The sequence below is a fragment of the Barbus barbus genome (assembly GCF_936440315.1).
Source record: "Barbus barbus genome assembly, chromosome: 43".
NCBI lineage: Eukaryota > Metazoa > Chordata > Actinopteri > Cypriniformes > Cyprinidae > Barbus > Barbus barbus.
The window spans coordinates 23,930,755-23,950,261 of record NC_136721.1 but is presented as its reverse complement, the minus strand read 5'-3'; the positions used below and the strand labels follow the sequence as shown (position 1 = coordinate 23,950,261).

Here is a 19,507-nt window from a genome sequence, read left to right as displayed (position 1 = left end):
TTAATGCATATTAAATGACAAAAGCACATTACAAAATGTATACTGTTTTTAATTATTAATAAAACTATATTAAAACAAAAACTGAAAATATGAATTTAAAAGCTAATTCAAAGCCTTTATAAAAACTGTAATAGTGTATAAATAATAAAATATTATTATATTCAACTAATAAAAATGATGGAAGCACATAACAAAATTACTGAATTTATTTTACTAGTATTAATAAGTAAAAAATCTTGTGTAATAACTTGTGTTTGTTTGCTGGTTTTGATTATTTGTTATACTTGTATTTTTAAGATGCTGATATGACATTAAATAAATACTAATACTAGTATTAATAGTTAATATTGAAATGAAAACTGAAAATATGAAACGAAATACTAAAGCTAATTCAAAATGTCAATACAAGTGTAAAAGTGTGTAAATATTTAATAAAATGATGAAAGCATGTAACATTTCTTAGAAAAATAGTGTTAATAAAACTAAAAATAAAAGCTGTAATATAAACTATAATCTCCTATGAATAATTGTATAATGTGACTCTCTGTTCTGTGTTCAGAGCCCAGTTTCGTCTTCGCTGATGTGATCCGAGAAGGGCAGAACAGCCCGGATGGAGACGACGATAAGATCTACTACTTCTTCACGGAGGTGTCGGTGGAGTACGAGTTCTTCGGGAAGCTGCTGATCCCCAGAATCGCTCGCGTTTGTAAGGTGAGATCTGCTGGAAGTCATTTCTCACGCACACAGAAGCAGTCTTTGGGTTTCATTAAGGGCAGAAAAAAGATCTTGTTCCTGGAGATTTGTTTCCTTATGGTTGGGATTTTTTTTCTCCAGTTCTTTTTTCTTCAAACAATAAACTTCCTCCTTCGACAGATGTTTCTCTAAGCTCTCGTCTATATCTGATTCTATATATTTATAAATGTATATTAGTGTATAAATAATGCTAAACTATTGATATAATAAAAACTAAAACTGATAAAACTAACAAAACTACATAAAATTACTAAAAGAAAAAGTATTAATAAACCTTTTATTAAAATGAGAACTGAAAATATAAAAATAAAAGCTTACTGAAAATGTTAATAAAAACTGTATTAATTACTAAAATATTGATGTTTAATAAACAAAAATTAATAAAATTACAAAAGCATTTAATTAAAAATATTAGTAGTAGTAGTATTAATAAACCTAAAATTAAAGCTGTAAATATAAATATAGAAGCTAATTCAAAATATTAATAAAACTAAAATAAAAATAAAAAATTATAAAACTACATAAATTCTAAACAAATTAGTATTAATAAAACCTAATATTAAAACTATTAAAATATTAAAATATTTTAAATATTAATATAAATTATATTAATGTTTAAATAATACTAAAATCTTAATATTTCAAAAACAAAAGCTAAAAAAATTATGAATTCTCACAACAAAATTTCCAAACTTATTAGTATTTATATTAGCATTAATAAACCTAATATTAAAATGAAAGCTAAAAATATCAAATAAAAGTTAATTCATAAGTGTATAAATAATACAAATTAATTATGAAAAAAATGGAGAAGACCCTGGCTTTGAGTCTGACATTAATAATTGTTTTATTATATATAATATCACTATTATTCTTCATTTTACCATCCTGCTATCAACAAAACCCCTGATGAACTAACTGAATAAAACTTGACCTCTGTACAAAGTGTATGATATGATGGAAGTTTTTGAACTTTCATATAATAGTCTGAAAACCGCTAAACTTCTGGTTTTGGTTTTTCGCTTGAAACTGTGGTTGATATTTTTATTTTTATTTTTTCTAGATTTATTTAAATACATACGATATGTAAATGACAGCATGCAGATGTAATAATATAAGTACATCACTGTATCTCTCACTGTAACAGGGGGATCTGGGAGGCCAGCGGACGCTGCAGAAGAAGTGGACGTCGTTTCTGAAGGCTAAGCTGGTTTGCTCAATGCCGGAGCTCAACTTTGTGTTCAATGTGGTTCATGATGTGTTTATTCTGAAAGCACCGCACTGGAGAGACACCGTCATCTATGGGGTCTTCACATCTCAGTGGTGAGCGTGTGTGTGTGTGTGTGTTGAAGAATGAGAATAAAAGCTTGTGTGCTATTTGAAACCACTTGTTCCATGACGTCTGTGTGTCAGAGAATCACCTGCATGTGAGGAACTGGACCGGTGCCAATCAAAAGAAGTGGCACAACTGAATAATATTCTTTTGCACAAGGGATTTTTCTTCAGAAATGTGATTGTTTCTGTGTGTTTCAGGGGGAATGTCGGTCTGTCCGCCGTCTGTGCGTATAACATGAGTTCGGTGCATGAGGTTTTCTCCAAAGGGAAGTACATGCAGAAGGCCACGGTGGAACAGTCCCACACTAAGTGGGTCCGATTTAATGGCATCACCCCGAGTCCCAGACCCGGAGCGGTTAGTATTTCCACAAAACACGGAACTCAGTGGTATATATGTGCTTACAGGATCCTTCACATCAGAGGGTGCTGGGAAGGGAATTACTAATGTAAACATAAAACAAAATAAATTAAAAATAAAAAGAATAAAATATTAAACTAAATGAAATCAAATAATAATAAAGTAAATAAATACCTGTAAAACAAGCATGTGACCCAATGTAGGACAAGCACTTTGGAAAATGAGTAGATGTGAAATCAAATTAAATAAATAAATAAAAATATTAGAATGAAATAAAATAAACTAAATAACAAATATAAATAATTAAAACATAAGAAAATATATGGATGTCAAATAAAATAAAATAAATACATATTTTATATTGAAATAAAAAGAAACAAAATATAAAAAAAGAATAAATAAACAAATAACATGAAAATTAACTAAATACCAAAATAAAAATGGTATATTAAAGTAAAGGCAGAAACTCCCCAAAACAAGCAACAGCTGGGATTGGCTGCATTAAAGGCTGGGAAAAGTATTTCAAAGATGAGACCAAGAGTCTGGTGATGTCTATGGGTCACAGACTCACTGCTGTGATTGTGTGCAAGGGATCTGCAACTAAATAATAGCTTTTAATCTTTTATATCTGCCTTATGTTCAACTGTCCCAATACTTATGCTCACATCAATGAGTGAGATGAACTCTAAAAGTGCTGTTATTTTTATTTGATAAATCATGTATGCGTATATATATATATATATATATATATATATATATATATATATATATATATATATATATATATATATATATATATATATATATATATATATATATATATATATATATATATATATTAGCAATGGCATATGCAGTGCATGTTGTAATTGTAAAGTTTACATTAATTTGTATAAAATAAAATGTGTTGCTAGATTGACATATCGGGAGACTTATATTTGTTATTCAGAGTTAATGCTAATAATATCACAGATCAATTGCTCTGTCATGATGTGTTGATTATATATTTCAGTGCATCAACAACCTGAACCGTATGCAGAACATCAACTCGTCCCTCCAGCTGCCCGATAAGACGCTGCAGTTTGTGAAGGACCATCCGCTGCTGGAGGACCCTGTGCTGCCCATCGGAAACGGCCCGCGCCTCATCACCAAAGACATCAACTACACACAGATCGCCGTCCAGAGAGTGCAGGCCCTCGACGGCAACATCCACGACGTCATTTTCACCGGCACCGGTGGGTCTGACAAGTGCCAAAGCATAGAATCTATTCAATATTTATATCTATTTTACTTCTGCTAGGTTCAAAATGAAAAGATAATTTAACATACAAACTTTAAATATACTTTATAATTTTATAATCAGGTAAATAGAGTCAGAGGAATCGTGTAATTTTAATGATTTTAATTTATAAGCATCAATATAATGGTACAATTGAATAAACAGCCATATTTAATTTATTTTTATAAATAAAGAATTCTACAAATATTCCTCAATTTATAGTTGTCTATACTATAGTATACTGTATCATAATTGATGTTATTTTTATTTATATAATTTTGAATATTTGTTCTGAAGTAATATTAGAGTCAGAGGATTCATAATCATAATTTAAACAGCCATAATCACAGCATGTTTTCCTCATTGATTTTCACTACATCAACTCAATGAAAAATTTGTAATAATTTTGTTGTGTATATATACACACACACACTATATATATTTTTTTGGCAAATATTTCTCAAAACTTTATAATGTACTTTAATCTAAATATCAATTTAGTGTCATGTGAAGCATCATAATTTAATTTATTTTTATATAACTTTTTAAATACAATTTTACTATAATATAATAGTATAACTTTCCATAAAACAGGAAGTGAAATACAGTACATACCTGGTTATAAATGATCATGATGTGTTTGTCTAGTGAAAAACAGTCAGGAAAACGAGGTAAAACGTAATAATTTTAATAATTATAATTACCAGTGTAACAGTACAATTGAATAAACAGCAATATTTACCTTTTATGTTTTCATGATATATATTTTTCACCGGCACCGGTGAGTGTATGCGGTGAAAGGATGTGCTAAACCGCAGGATGTGAAAGTCTGCCTTTGATTTGTTTCTTCACACTGACGTGTCATGAAGGTAATTTAGATCTCATCTTGCTGCTATATTAATCTCTGAACGTGTTTCTAGATAAAGGTTTGCTGCACAAATCGCTGGTGTTGGACGGCGAGGTTCACACGGTGGAGGAAATCCAGCTGCTGAAGAACACAGAGCCAATTAAAACACTTCAGCTCTCCTCACAAGTGGTAAGAACAGTGAGCCGAGACTCATCTTATCATCGCCGTGACCTCTGAGCCATGAATCATGAGGAATAAAATCCACAAACACATTGTATGATTTGTCAGCAGGGAGGAAGTTTCTGTGTGCTGGAGACTCTCTGGTTTCTCATGTGTTGTGTCTTTTGTCTGTCTCAGGGCCGGTTCCTGTACGCTGGAGCGGACTCCGGTGTGGTTCAGTCTCCCACAGCGTTCTGTGAGAAGTACCTGTCCTGTGTGGACTGTGTTCTGGCGCGGGACCCGTACTGTGCCTGGGACCCGCGCTTGGCCTCCTGCGTCAATATTTTCCAGCATGATGCTGATCCACGGTGAGAAATGAGAACTTACATTCACACTGGCCACATACACACTGCAGCTAAATTCTGTTGTCAGTTCACCTTTTACTCCTTAATCGCGTTCTGTACACACATAATTCATTCAAATACGGGAGTGACAACTGCATTCATCAACCGCATTAACTCCCGAAAAATACAGGTAGTGACCGGTAGAAATTATATGTAGTGTGTACGGAACAGAACTGAACAACTAATGAGGTTTTTATCGTGCATACTGTAGATGTGTCTCTCTTCTGTATGTGCTGTGAATCACAGAGAAAGCAGTACCAGAGCAGTATGAGCCTTGACTCCTGTTGCCAGATCTTGCTAGCGAACAAGACCATAATGAGTAAAACAATAAGCCTAAAAAGTGCTTGAAATGCATGATCATGACAACACAGACAGCACGCACTCTGAAGCAGCCTGTGCAAGCATAAACATAATCCACTGTACTGCAATTAAACTGCTGATAACGAGCATTTTGTCACCGTTAATTTAGGGAATTTACTCCCGCATTTAAATGCGGTAGTCACTCCTGAAACTAACAGTGTGTTTGTGGCCAGTGTGACTGACAGCACGTCTGTCTCCTTCACATGGAGGACTTTAGTCATAACTTCTCCAATATTAGCAGACACTGCGTCTCCACACTGCGCTTTAACAGGAACACGGCTTATTTGTTAGTCATATCATTGTGTAATTTTATTGTGCAGCCCATTTAGTGGTTTAAAGATTTTTATAAATTTATTTTATGTAAGCCAGATGACTTTTATTTACTGTTAGCTTTTTGTTTTTATAATTTATTATTGTATATTTTTACATTTAATTTCTGAAAGTATTTCTTAATACTTTTATAATATATGCTTATGTAATAAGCTTTATAACTTTTAGGAATCATCATCATCATCTATTTATTTCTTTTAGAATTTATTATATATTTTTAAATCATGTATTTTTATTTAAAAAAAATCAATATTTGTATATTTATATATTATGTTTATTTTGTTTTAATTTCTGCAAGTATTTCTTATATGTACTTTATCATTTAAGAGTCAGGTCAAGCATCATCATTTATTTTATTTGTATATAATTTATTTTTTTAAACTATTATTATTATTAATTTTTTGTGGGGAATTCATAATTTTCATAGTAAAGTACCTATACTTCCATATTTGTTATGAAATAACATCAGAGACAGAGGACTTATGTATTTTATTATGCATTTTTTGTATTGATATAATTTTATAATATAATATCTAACTTCTTAATACTTTTTAATATGCTTTGATTTATTTATTTTTTAGAAATCATCATATAATTTTTTTTATAATTTATTACATTTTATTAAAGCAATATTTGCATATTTATTTGGAAATAAATTTAGAGGAATTATAATTTCGATTATATATATTTTGTATTTAATTTCTGCAAGTATTTCTCACTACTTCATACTTCTTAATTTGAGCGTGTTAGTCTTATAAAGACTCTTTTGAATGTATTTTCTGGATTATGTTTGCCAGACGGCATTATCATCTTCGATTAGGAGTGTCTGTATTTACTCTGATCTGTGTGTTTTGTGTGTTTTTGCAGGAATTCGATTCAGAGCCTCAAAGGGGATGCTGGGATATGCCCTACAGGTGTGTCATGTAGAAATGTCATCAGTATTAAATTTGAGCTCAAATGGTCCTGTTTTAGTGTCTGGTTTTGTCTGTCTAGATTTATTTTTAACTGCGTGTACAGTAACTGGCACAGACGAAGAAAAACAAGAGCGCATGAGAACATTGTCACTGTAATTCGAATAATTATAGAGACACGTACTCACTAACAAAAGAAAATTTCAGATTTAAGATGCATTTGAGTGCGTGTACTAGACTAGTGCTAGGCAATGTTTCAGTTTCAGTGTTTATAATATATTATACATTTATTATATATTATAAATTTCATGTATTATATTTTTTATTTTTTTTTTAGATTAAGTATTTCTCTTTATAACATATGCTTTATAATTTTAGAGTCAGATGAATAATAATCAAATTATAATTATTATATAATTAATATATAATTTTGTATAATTTATATATGGTTTGGTGTGTGTGTGTAGATAGATAGATAGATAGATAGATAGATAGATAGATAGATAGATATACTTATATATTTATAACAAATTATACAAAATTTAAATTATGATTGATTCCTCCTGAGTTCTTCCTTTCTGAGTTTTAAAAAATTAAATAAATAAATCAGTAAATTAATTAATTTAATTAATTTCTATTTATAATTTACTATATAATATATTGTAATTCATGTAACTTATTATATAAATCAATAATTGCGTATTTGTTTTGAAATAATTTTAGAGTCAGATTCATTGCCAGGTAGATTCAAAATTCTAAAAACATGAAGTGAAATATAGTAGAAATCTAGTTCTAAATAATCAAGCATGTTTTCTTAACTACACAAACAAAATCAAGAATTGAATTGAATTTTATTATGTACTTTCTTTTTAATCTAAAACATTTGGGGGAAAAAGTAATATTTTTGAGTGATTGCATTGTTGCATATGAATTTTATCAATTCTGATTCTGCTTATCAATTCCAAGTTTCGATTCCAATGTGGTTAAAAAATTTCAAAAAAGTCAAAACATATTTACTTTGTGTGTCTTTTTGCAAAACATTCAGTCGCTGCTGAATACCATGAACAAAAATCAGCAAGCTACATAAAAACTGGACTCGATTTAGTTTGTGTGCAAAATAGTGCTGCAAGATTCTGGACAAATGGTTGTAGTTCTCTCTCAACTCTAATGAAAAAATTAGACCACTAACAAAAATCTCATGGAATTTATGCATGGAATGATTCAAAGACTCGCTCAAGATTTACTTGTTTCATTACTGGATGAATCATTGTTTTTGAATTAATCTCTTGAATGAATGATTCAAAGACAAATACATTTTCAGCCCCTTTTCGCCACCTAAAAATAAAAGATGTGGAATTGATAGGTGGAATTGAAAGTAATTGGAAGTATCTGATTCCTGACCTTAAGTATCAGATTCTGGAATTGATTTTCGATTCCCAACCCTAGTCATACTAGTGACTGTATTGATGTAGCAGCTGACCCCTAATTGTCTCTTGTGTTGCAGTCGCTCCTCTAGCGGTGGGCGACTATCAGCAGGTGCTGGTGAAGCCGGGCGGCTCTGCAGATCTGCCGTGTCGGGTGCGCTCAAACCTGGCTCAGGTGTTGTGGAAGCTCAACGGCCGTGTCCTGACCGAAGCCTCGCGCTTCCTCCTCCTGAGTGAGAACGGGCTGCTGATCTATAGCGTGACGCCGGAGGACGCCGGCCGCTACGAGTGCTGGTCCGTCGAAGCGTCCGCGGGACAGAACTTCACCTGTCTGGTGGCGGGATATGCACTTCGACTGGAGCTTCCCGAGAGCGCGCCGTCCATATCTGCTCAGCACCCATCCAGCGCCACGTCTACGGTCCCGCCGGAGGAAGGTAATACCAGTAACGGCTTGGGACTAACACCGACTCACATGGACGTGCCCTCACTAACAACCCCTCCCAGCAACGCCATTAAACCCAAACCCTACATCCCTCTGGAGGTCAGCAACTTACCCACACGCACAGAGACGCTCGACCCCTCGGCTAAATACATTCAGCACGACAACAGCGTCGCCCTGCTGTCGCTCTTCCTGCTCTTCTTCCTGCTCTTCCTCGCTGCTCTGGTGTACAACTGTTACATGCAGTACCTGCCGGCGCCGTGTCTCCGCCTGCGATCTGCACTGCTCGGCTCCAGCAAAAAGCCACAGCCAGAGTATGCAGCATGCGAGGCCGGCCTGATGGAGCCAGTGCAGGAAAAACCAGATCTGGCCAATCAGAATGGAGCGCATCCGCTGCGCGCGCTCAGAGACACTGGATACGAGACGGAGCCGGATTTCGGGAACGGCAGAGTTCGATCCGGGAGCGATGAGAACACCGTCAACAGTCCCTCGAAAGAGCGGCCCTTCGACGTCGACTGCACGTCGCAGCCGATTGAATACGCAGATGCAGACACGCCGAACTGATGCGCCGCTTTACACACGCATTCGCAGAACCGCCGCAGCTCTGCAAGAGCAAACGCAGAATTCCAAATAAGATTCCAAATTGGAAACATTGTTTACCAAATTGGTAAGTTTCGTGATGTTTTCCAAATTGGAGCACCGGACTGTTTTTGAATATTTGTGTGGCGTGTTCTTACACTGCAAAAATGTATTTCTTAGTTCAAATCTTTTTATGTTTTCTATTACAAATATCTAAATATTCTTAAATCAATATACATTTTCTTGAGTCTTGCTTTATGAAAGAAATTTTTAATGAAAGCTTTTGCTTAAAATGAAAAGAAAAAATTCAGTTTTCTTTGTCTTTTTCTCTTTCTTTTGATTTTTAGGTGAACCCCCAAATTTTTAATTTTATTAAAAATGTATTTATATATAAATAATAAAATAAAAAAATTATATATATATATTTTTTTTTTTATTTTATTATTTATATATAAATATATAAATACATTATTAAATGCATAATAAATACATTATTTTTTATTATTTTCTTTGCACAAAAGGTCTCCTTTTCTTTTTTCTTTTTATTTATTTTTGCATTTTGACAATTTCATAACAGTAATTAAATTTAAAAAAGTCAAATACAGCAAAATATAATTTGTGTGTGTATATAGAAATCTAAAGTTTAAAAATAATTTATGTTTTGACATTTTAAGCATAAACTTGAGATTTTGAGTTTTTTTCAGAAGGCAAGACTTAATATCTTAATAAATTTTCCTTCTTTTGGAATGTTTAGATATTCACAATGGAAAAGGACTGATATTCCGAGTAAATAATTCTTGCAGTGTTGGGTCTGAGCTGAAGTCGGGATTATTGAAGGTTTTCTGCTCTGTCTGAATCTCAGGGATGCTGTCAGTGTCTCACACGCAGGATCTGCTCAAACATGGAGCCAGACTGAATATATAAACCAGACCAAAAACACTGTGATGTGTCTCTTGCACAGCTTGCTGTGTTTGTTTCTGCTGTTGGAGCAGATGAGATGTCTAACACACTTAACCTGCGAAAGGGCCGCTGTCTCACATAGCAATGCATTTGATTCGTGAGACTTTTCGACTCTAGTCCATAAACGTGAGCTTTATGTTTCAGATATTTTTAAAGATATTATATTATTTAATTGTATGTCAGCAATAATAGTGTAAATATCACAAAAAAATGTTAAGAAACCCCAAAATGTAAAGAAAAAACAATACTTTATTTTGCATAAAAAGGACCATATTATTCTTTTTTTTCTTTTCTTTCTCCATTTTGACAGTGTTTCATGACTGATTTTAAAGAGAACTTATTTTTGGAGTTGTTTTGTTTTGTTTCTGGCATAAAGTTTTTTTTTGCATTGTACATTTCATATTTTGACATTTATTTCAGTGATACTAATACACAAAAATAATAATAAATTGCATCCTGACGGAGTTATTTTCATGATTGTAGTACATATAAGTAATTTTGTGGTGAAAATCTATTAACAAAATGAAAAACTTATTGTTATTATTTGTTTTTGCATAAAAGGAGCGTTTTTAGGACCTTTTGCATTGATACAAAAATAGATGAAATTGTGTAAAGTTTTTTTGGCATTGTATTAATTACTATATTAAGACATCTGCCCCTAAATGTCACAAAAACAGTTTTTTTATTTATGCTATATATAACTATAACTTTTGATTTTGGGCTGTAATGTAAAAGATAATTTTTAGGACTTTTTTTGGCATTTTGACAGTATATGACAGTGATCTTAATATAAATAATAATAAATTGCATCCTGACATGATAATATTCATGACCGTATTGCATATAAATAATTTCTTTGGCATTATGGAAATTGTAATGTTTAGAAAAAATGTGCTTAAACTCATGAAAAAAAAACAAACACAAATTTTTCTTTTGATTTTGGGGTGAAATGTGACCTGGCCGTTGTTTATTTGGTTTGTTTTCCCGCGTGGCGTTTCTGAATCTGCTGTCCTTCTCTGATTCTCAGCACACTCTTGTGTTTGTCTCTCTTCCTCCATTTCCTCCTTCCACTTCCTGTGTCCTGCTCAGCTTCCTTGGCTGTTCCTCCATCCCCTCCGCCCCTGCCCAGCTCCTCCTCCTCCTCATCTTCCTCCTGGTCTCTGGCCGGGGCTCGTCTGATTCCTCCTCTGCTGAGGGAGCAGTCCTGGAGCGTTCACCCTCACCAGGCCTTTCTGCTCTTCTGCCTGGCCTTGGGTGAGTGCTGCCTCTGACCTCTGACCTTTCTCTCTCACTCATCAGTCTCGTCTCAGTACTCTGAAGTGTGACGTCCTTTCACTCCTCCTGCACTGCTAAGTGTTCTGATTGGCTGAGGAGCCAGAAGTCAGACAGGAAGTAGAGGAGAGAAAGAGGAAGTCACTGAAGAGTATTTAGACAGTGTTTGTGTGTCTGCATGATCCAGATCTTCTGAACACCGTCTGATACCTAAAAATGTGTCAATTTTTTTATTTTTTATTTTTTTTAAAGCGCGTCAAGAATGAATAGAATTAGAATTTCCTTTATTTTTTTATTTCAAAATTCTCTTCAGATCCTAATTTATGATTATGGCTGCTGATGTTGTAAATGAAGGTCATTGACTGAAGGACTGACGGACGTTCCAGTCGTGTACAGTGTAAATATAGTATATGCACATATGAAAAAGATGTACAGAGTTTCTTCAGATTTGTTTTTGGTAGAGAGCCTGAATAAATTTTTGAATGGCAAAACATGTGAAACACTGTTTATTGTGTTGAGTATATTATCACTTGTTTTAACATGCAAACTCATGACAGAATCTTAGTGAGGAATTACAAATATAAAACTCACTAATCTATTCAAATACAGTGGTGTGAAAAAGTGTTGGCCCCTTCCTGATTTTTTTGCATGTTTGTCACACTTTAATGTTTCAGATCATCAAACAAATTTAAATATTAATCAAACATAACACAAGTAAACACAACATGCAGTTTTTAAATGAAGGGAAAACAAAATCCAAACCCACATGGCCCTGTGTGAAAAGCTCTGCTTTTTCTGCAAAAAAAATTTAAAGTATTATTTATGCTATCATTTGAACGTTTGGGGTTCCGAAGTTTTTTTTTATGTTTTTGAAAGAGTCTCCTGCTCATCAAGGCTGCATTTGTTTGATTTAAAAAAAAAAACTGTAAAAATGTGAAATATTATTACGATTTAAAATGGCTGTTTTCCATGTGAATATATTGCAAAATGTATTTATTTCGGTGATGCGCAGCTGTATTTTCAGCATCATTACTCCAGTCTTCAGTGTCACATGATCTTCAGAAATTATTCTAATATCCTGATTTATTGCTCAAGAAACATTTCTGATTATCATCAATGTTGAAAACAGTTGTGCTGACCAATAATTTTTGTTAAAACCGTGATATATTTTAATGAATGTATAGAAAGTTCAAAAGAACATAATTTATTTGAAATGGAAATCTTTTGCAATATTATAAGTGTCTTTATTTTCACTGCTGATCATTTTAATGCATCCTTGCTGAATAAAAATATTAATTTCTTTAAAAAAAAATCTTACTGACACCAAACCTTTGAACGGTCATGTACTAATGGATAATTCATGTTTATCATCTTTGAATCTACACTATGATGTAATTACACTTAATTGTGTGTGAAGTGTGTGTGTGTGTGTGAGATCTGTCTGTCTTCTGAAAATTGCAGCATGTGAGATCAACTAATTTCTTGGTGGATGAACTGTGTTATTTGTCACCATGTACTCCAAGTACTGATGAAAGTTACTGCTTTTACTGAGTAATAAGGTGAAATATTGGATATAACTTTGCACAAGTGATTTTTGTTTTTCTTGTGTGTGTGTTAAAGAGGTGTGTATTTGGCATGTATTTTATTGTGCAATGTTTTAGTTTTTACAAACTGACGGACGAGTCCAAGTTTCTTGTGGTGATCAACAGTATTTGACTGATGCTGGAAAGACTCATTTAACCCTTGTGCTGCTGAAAATCCTTTCAAATTTGGTTTCCTAGTCAAAAATAACCAGCCTTTTAAAAATGGCTCGTCTTTCTTTATGCTATATTATCACCAAAACTTGGATCTAATAATTTTATCAGCTTTTTCTTTGATAAGTATCCAGTATCCAGTATTTGGCAATATCTTCATGAGAAATGAATGACTATTTTCTTAGTTTTTTTGGTGAAAGTAGTAGTTTTAAGTTGGTTTTAGTCCAATGCAATACCATTAACTAGCATTTTCATCAAAATAACATTTACAAAGTTCAGAATGACTGGAACAAAACATGAGGGTAAAAACATTTTTTATTTAATGTAAAGGAACCTAAGCATTTTACGACATTCAAGAACAAAATACAGAGAGAGAAAAATGACAATTTGTTTAAAGATTGTGGTTTGATATGGGAATGTTTTTAATGCAGATGTTTTTGAAGTGATCATCCAGCCTAAGCAAACACATATAGTGATTTATTGTCAGTTTCTGATCTGAAGCTACAGTTTATGCATGTAGTCTGAGAGTGTGATAACACCAACAGCATGATGCTGCTTGCAGCTGTGGATGAAGATGATTCACACTGAGTGAGTGCTAAATACCCTGTAGGATCCATATGTAAGTGCAGTTTTCCTTCAGGTCCTAGAGATGTAAGGGTTGAGTGGCACATAAACGGGCAGAAGCTCGAGACTCCCGTCACTGAATACAGACACGTGGTTTCCCATGATGCCGTGCTGGTGAGCAGCTGGCTGAGGGAGGAGGCTTTGAGTGCAGACGTCCAGTACGAGTGTACGGCGGTGTCTGCTGCAGGAAGCGATGCGTCCAGAGTGGAGCTTCGGCTCGACAGCAGAGGTAAAGCGTATCATTGCCCTGCTGTGTTAGTCTGACTCTGACCTGTGGCGTGGTGGTGTAACGTGTCTCTGTGTGCTCTCAGACGAGGCCGTGGAGCGCTGGAGAACCGCTCTGACCGACCACAACACACTCCTGCAGCAGTGGAAGAAAGCATGGGTGAGGGACACACACAAACAAACAAACATAAGTGGTTTTATAACACATTTTCTGAATGAAATGAAAATATGTGAATCGTCAGGAATGATATTTCACAGTTGCACCACTGTTTTCAACATTGATGATAATCAGAAATGTTTCTTGAGCAGGAAATCAGCATATCAGAATGATTTCTGAAGGATCACTGAAGACTGGAGTAATGATGCTGACAATTCAGCTTTGATCTCAGAAATAAATTTCATTTTACAATATATTAATATTCAAAAAGGCTATTTTAAATTGAAATAATATTTCACAATTTTTACTGTTTTTGATGCAATAAATGCAGCATTGGTGACCACGAGTGACTGATCCCAAACTTTTCAGACCTATTTTGGCTCACTGCACATATTTGGTAAAGGTGAAAGTGACTTCATTCAGTTTTTACAACAGCTTAAGCAAAAATATATGCATTATTTATCTATAATGCATTTCCACATTTAAAATGCTGCCTCGTCAGGCTTAGGGTTGGTAGTTGAGGTCAGTTAGACATAGAAAAGCTTCTTTAAAATAGTTCCTGTAAATACAGAACAAATAAAGATGTCCTTTTATTGCCCCCCCCCCCCCCCTCCCAAATTTTTTATTTTTTTTTTAATTTCAATTTAGATTCAATTTGATATTTTGGATGTAATTTAATCGTGTCTTTAATTTTATTATTCTATTTTAGGTTGGTTTTTTTCATTTTGATTTAATTTTATAATTTATTTTATTTTGTTACATTTTATTTTGTTTTAATTTAATTTTATATTTATACTTATTTTGGTTTAGTTTATTTTTATATTTAATTTATTTTAAATTGTATATTTTATTTAAATTTTATATTTTTTATTTTAGTTTTTAGATTCGTTTTAATTCAGTATTTAATATTTATTTAGTTTTTTTCTTTTAGATGTATTTAGTATGTTTTATATGCTCTCTTTAGTTTTGTGTGGGCTGAAGATCTCTGATGTCTGTTGTTTCTCATTGTTGTCCTGTAGGAGAGCTGTGATCGACAGGGTGTTCTCTGAAGCGGCTCATTATCGCTCATCATGGCATCATTTTCTGACTCCAGGGACAGCCGTTTGGACGAGAGCACACACACACACACACACACAGCTCATGTCACACTGGTGGTGTGTGGTGGTTTCTTCAGTCTGTTCCTGATCCGTGGATCCCGTCAGGATTCCAGGCTGTTTGAGAGATCTGTGGAGGACAAGTACAGTGAGACGGGCCTCTCAGGCTGATGACAACTGCTTTTCCTTGACCGTCCACACACTTCTATTTATACTCCCTCCATCCTCGAGATCAAATGACACCGGTTCATGTTAGTGAAAGCAAGATTTGTTTATAATAGTCCTTCTGAGTTATTTAAATAATTGTTTATCTGAGCCGATATATTTCAAAGAAGTTGCTAGAATATTTTTTGTCCTCCAAAATAGAGGTTGCAACCACAATAAATAATATTTCTATCATTTGTGAGAGACTTTAACCATGTTTTCTAAACACATCTCAAGCATTTGTACTAGTGTGTGTGTGTATATATATATATATATATATATATATATATATATATATATATGTATGTGTGTGTGTGTGTGTGTGTGTGTGTGTGTGTATATACACTATATTGCCAAAAGTATTGGGTCACCCCCTTCTAATGAACGTTTGACTACTTTAGTCATTTCTATGAGTACAAATCTTAATGTTTAAGCATATAATGATATTCTAGGGAATTGTGTGCTTCTAATTTTATAGCAACAGTTTGGACAGAACCCTTTTCTATTCTAACATGACAGTGCCTCTGTGTATAAGACACTGTTCAGAAAGACATGATTGATTGAGTCAGTGTGGAAGAACTTGACTGGTCTGCAGAAAGACAAGTCCTGATCCCAGCTGAACACCTCTGGTGTGACTTTAAATGCAGACTTTGAGCCAAAATCTCATCACCAAACACCAATGACTTGTACATAAGGGTACTGTCATTTTAGACACGTCCAAAACTGTTGCAACAGAGATGGAAATACAGCTTTTAAATACATGAATTATGTTTCCATCTTTGTTGCCACAGTTTTGTTAGTGCCTTTTTCTGTTCAAAAGAAGGGGGTGTCCCAACACTTTTGTCCTTATAGTGTCTTTACAAGTCATTGGTGTTTGGTGATGAGTTTTTGGCTCAAGGTCTGTATTTAAAGTCACACCAGAGGTGTTCAGCTGGGATCAGGACTTGGCTTTCTGTGTAGACCATTAGACCAGATGATCCAGAAATCTATAACACACACACATACGTTGGTTTTTGTGGTTTATGGGGACTCTCCATAGGCGTAATGGTTTTTATACTGAACAAACTGTGTGTGCTATTGCCCTACACCAACCCTACACCTAAACTTAGCCCTCACATGAGACTTTGTGCATTTTTAGATTTTCAAAAAAACACCATTTAGTATGTTTTTTTAAGCCTTTTGAATTACGGGGACATAGGCAGTGTCCTCATAAACCACCTTCATATTGTAATACCTCTGTCATACCCATGTCATTATACAAATTTGTGTCCTCATAAACCACATAAACGCACACACACTTACAAACCTATTAGTCATTGTTTAAACATCTAAATAAGGGTAGGTGACTTCTCAGTCTTTATTGCTTTAGTAAGCATTCATCCTACTGCATAAAATCAAAAGTGGACACATACAAGTGTTTCATTTAAGCTTTTAAATCACATTTTATAGATCAGCAACCCATGTTTTGAAAACTAGCATGCAATTTGTGTATGCATATGCAACAGTATAATGCAGCATAGCTGTCACACAATGCATACTTAGTACGTTTCCACAAGATTCTTAAATCAATGGTTTTACACATGAGCAAATTAAATCGCTGTGTGGTTTTATATTATGGTTGGAGACTTTCACCTCCTCCTCTATTCATTAGGAGCACCTTTTGCCATATGCAGGATGTGGTTCCTTCAGAAATAGGAAATGAGTGAGATCTAGCTACAGGTGAGTCAATGTATTAAATTTAATTAAAACATACTTTGATAAAACAGACTTAAGCATTTGTAAGTAGATTTGGTCCTGATCCAGCAAAGGCCAGGGACATTTATGATCACTGAACAGGCCTGTTTAATGTTTCACAGACCAAATAAGGCAAAGCTAGTGGCTTTTGTCATTTTGACAGCTATCGAAGTCATACAACAAGCAAATGCTGTGATTTTCGTCAAATTTATATATTAAGGTCAGGAAAGATGTCTGGATGTTTTGCATTGCATCAACTATTTTATATCTGCATTGTTTGCAGAAACAAAGCAGGACTCGTATTGCAAACAATAAAACGTAATTTACGTAAATTTATAAAAACAACGACAATAGGAATCTGATAAAGCACGTAAAATATTCTGCACCCCCAAAAAAGGGAACACATTTGTATTTCATTATTAGCTATAATTTATCCAAATTAACAGAGGTATATAACATGAATATGCTTTTCTTTCTTTAAATAGTTTTGCTTTGAAGGGTAAGTCGGCCGATTTTCAACTAGCTTAGTATTGTAGAGTACATAAATTAACAATGTTTGTGAAAACTACAGATCGTACTGCCGCCTTTTTGTCTCCCCACTCACTGATAGTCTGAGCGAGCCCAGTGCATTATGGGTGTTGAAGTTTTCCTCCACATCCCTTATTTTCGTTGTTTGTTTTTTTCTCTAGTCGTGTAGCAGATTTTTAAACCGCGTTTCTACTGCATAGACAGCAGATTTTTATTAAAACCCTATCTGCCAGCCGTGAAGTATCCCTTTAACAGTTAACAGTTAAGTCCAGTTACACCGAATCTGCATTAGTTGCAATGTGGCGCCATCACGTGTAGAAAGTTCTGAAGTGCTGATAGAAAAACTCGACACAAAGCAGATAAGGTGGCATTTTAATATTTTTTTTATATATTATAAAGAGCAGCAAGGATAAAATAACAGTTTACACAGTCATCATTTTATTCTTTTTCAAAAGTAATTTGTGATAAAGGGTCAAAACCTTTTTTTCTCCATATATAAACCCTGTTCTCAAGTTGCTGATAGTGCTTTCATCATGGCTCTTCGTCTACAACTACCTTATCAACAAAGTTTTATACGTGATATATGCACATTATAAAGCATCTGTACAGTATTACAACCTGAAGAATTAAAGCAAACAAAGAATTTCAACTCGAGAATGGCCAATACATGAACTAGATGATCTCCCTTTAGCATACAGTACATCTTTTATCCCCAAAATTAATTTAGCTAAGCCACTTAAACACTGATTTAGGTTTCTAAACACTGAGAATGATGCAGCACAGACTTTTATTCAACACATTTAAAGGTTTAGCTTCACTCAGAGAGGCACTTGAGCCACACGATTTTGTTAAGAGCCCTTAAATTTTCACTGAAAATACATTTCCCACAATCCCTTGATTCTGTTGGAGCATAATCACTGTGAAACACAGCATCATGGTCACAGGAGTCCAGAGACGTGGTTAAGTTCTCCAGTATTCACCGAGAACCACAGGAATCTTCCAGAAGAGACAGGTGTCCCTGACTGTCATTGTTTTGGTAGAGGTCTCCTAAACAGCAGAATATGAGGTTCTGAAAAATAAAACACCAAGTCATGACTACTATTCAGGACACAGTTTGTAAATGCCATGGTCAGAGAGCAGATGATGGTGTGGTTTTGTATACAGACCTGGCTCATGGATCATATAATGGACCCAGCCTAGAGACTGCTGCACCCCCAGCCTCCTCCACTCGTCCTCGGTCATCAGGTGGGATTTGGGCACTTGTTTGGCCAGTTCTCGCGGTAAGACCACGTGTCTGCATCACAAATGACAACCAAACAATATTTCATTACATTTCAATCAGATATGAATGTGATGCTAGAAGTTGACGTCACTCCACTAAAAGCACATGGGAGAAAATCCAACCATTAGTTTTGAATTCACGTCAAAACATGCCTCTAGAATCATCAAAAACATTAATAACTAACATACTAAGCACTTAATAGAGCTTTGATGTAATAATGTTGCGACTCAACAAACAAACACGCCGCATCGAGGCCTCAATCCTCCTCGTTTTTCATCTTACCGGTATTCATAAAGATCATCCGTGTATTTATCCGAGTAGTAGATCTGTTTATGAGCCATTTTAGATTGACAATATTCAGATGTATTGATCCGTGAAAGAAGGATTCGATCAAACTCACTCTCGCAACTTTAACCGATAAAGTTTTGAACCGAAGCCGCCGCTTCTGATTGGTTGATAGAGGTCATGTGACTGGAGGCAGCGTGAGCACGTCGG

The 19,507-nt window shown here is 34.3% G+C and overlaps 2 protein-coding genes across 6 annotated transcripts in view; one reads left to right on the top strand and one right to left on the bottom strand.

Moving 5' to 3' along the window:
- Nucleotides 1-15,665, top strand: part of LOC306862554 (semaphorin-4D-like) — a 55,543-nt gene extending 39,878 nt beyond the window's left edge. Inside the window, exons 10-21 of one of the 5 annotated variants that reach the window (XM_079405427.1) lie at nucleotides 560-711; nucleotides 1,901-2,076; nucleotides 2,287-2,443; nucleotides 3,459-3,681; nucleotides 4,646-4,761; nucleotides 4,930-5,099; nucleotides 6,693-6,739; nucleotides 8,241-8,594; nucleotides 11,228-11,392; nucleotides 13,805-14,017; nucleotides 14,100-14,173; nucleotides 15,190-15,665. In XM_079405427.1, the coding sequence (XP_079261553.1) occupies nucleotides 560-711; nucleotides 1,901-2,076; nucleotides 2,287-2,443; nucleotides 3,459-3,681; nucleotides 4,646-4,761; nucleotides 4,930-5,099; nucleotides 6,693-6,739; nucleotides 8,241-8,594; nucleotides 11,228-11,392; nucleotides 13,805-14,017; nucleotides 14,100-14,173; nucleotides 15,190-15,219 (1,877 nt within the window). In that variant the 3' untranslated portion in view covers nucleotides 15,220-15,665. Of the gene's footprint in view, nucleotides 1-559; nucleotides 712-1,900; nucleotides 2,077-2,286; nucleotides 2,444-3,458; nucleotides 3,682-4,645; nucleotides 4,762-4,929; nucleotides 5,100-6,692; nucleotides 6,740-8,240; nucleotides 9,301-9,932; nucleotides 10,040-11,227; nucleotides 11,393-13,804; nucleotides 14,018-14,099; nucleotides 14,174-15,189 lie in introns of those variants that run through there. The other 4 variants (XM_079405426.1, XR_013783580.1, XM_079405428.1 and 1 more) reach the window with 4 other exon arrangements.
- Nucleotides 15,666-18,085: 2,420 nt separating this feature from the next.
- Nucleotides 18,086-19,485, bottom strand: LOC306862356 (cyclin-dependent kinases regulatory subunit 2). The gene is made up of 3 exons (XM_079405120.1): nucleotides 19,295-19,485; nucleotides 18,897-19,024; nucleotides 18,086-18,799 (listed from the first exon to the last, which is right to left on the bottom strand). The coding sequence occupies exons 1-3, from the start codon at nucleotides 19,351-19,353 to the stop codon at nucleotides 18,756-18,758; spliced, it is 231 nt and encodes a 76-aa protein (XP_079261246.1). The 5' UTR covers nucleotides 19,354-19,485; the 3' UTR covers nucleotides 18,086-18,755.
- Between the last annotated feature and the right edge of the window lie 22 nt (nucleotides 19,486-19,507).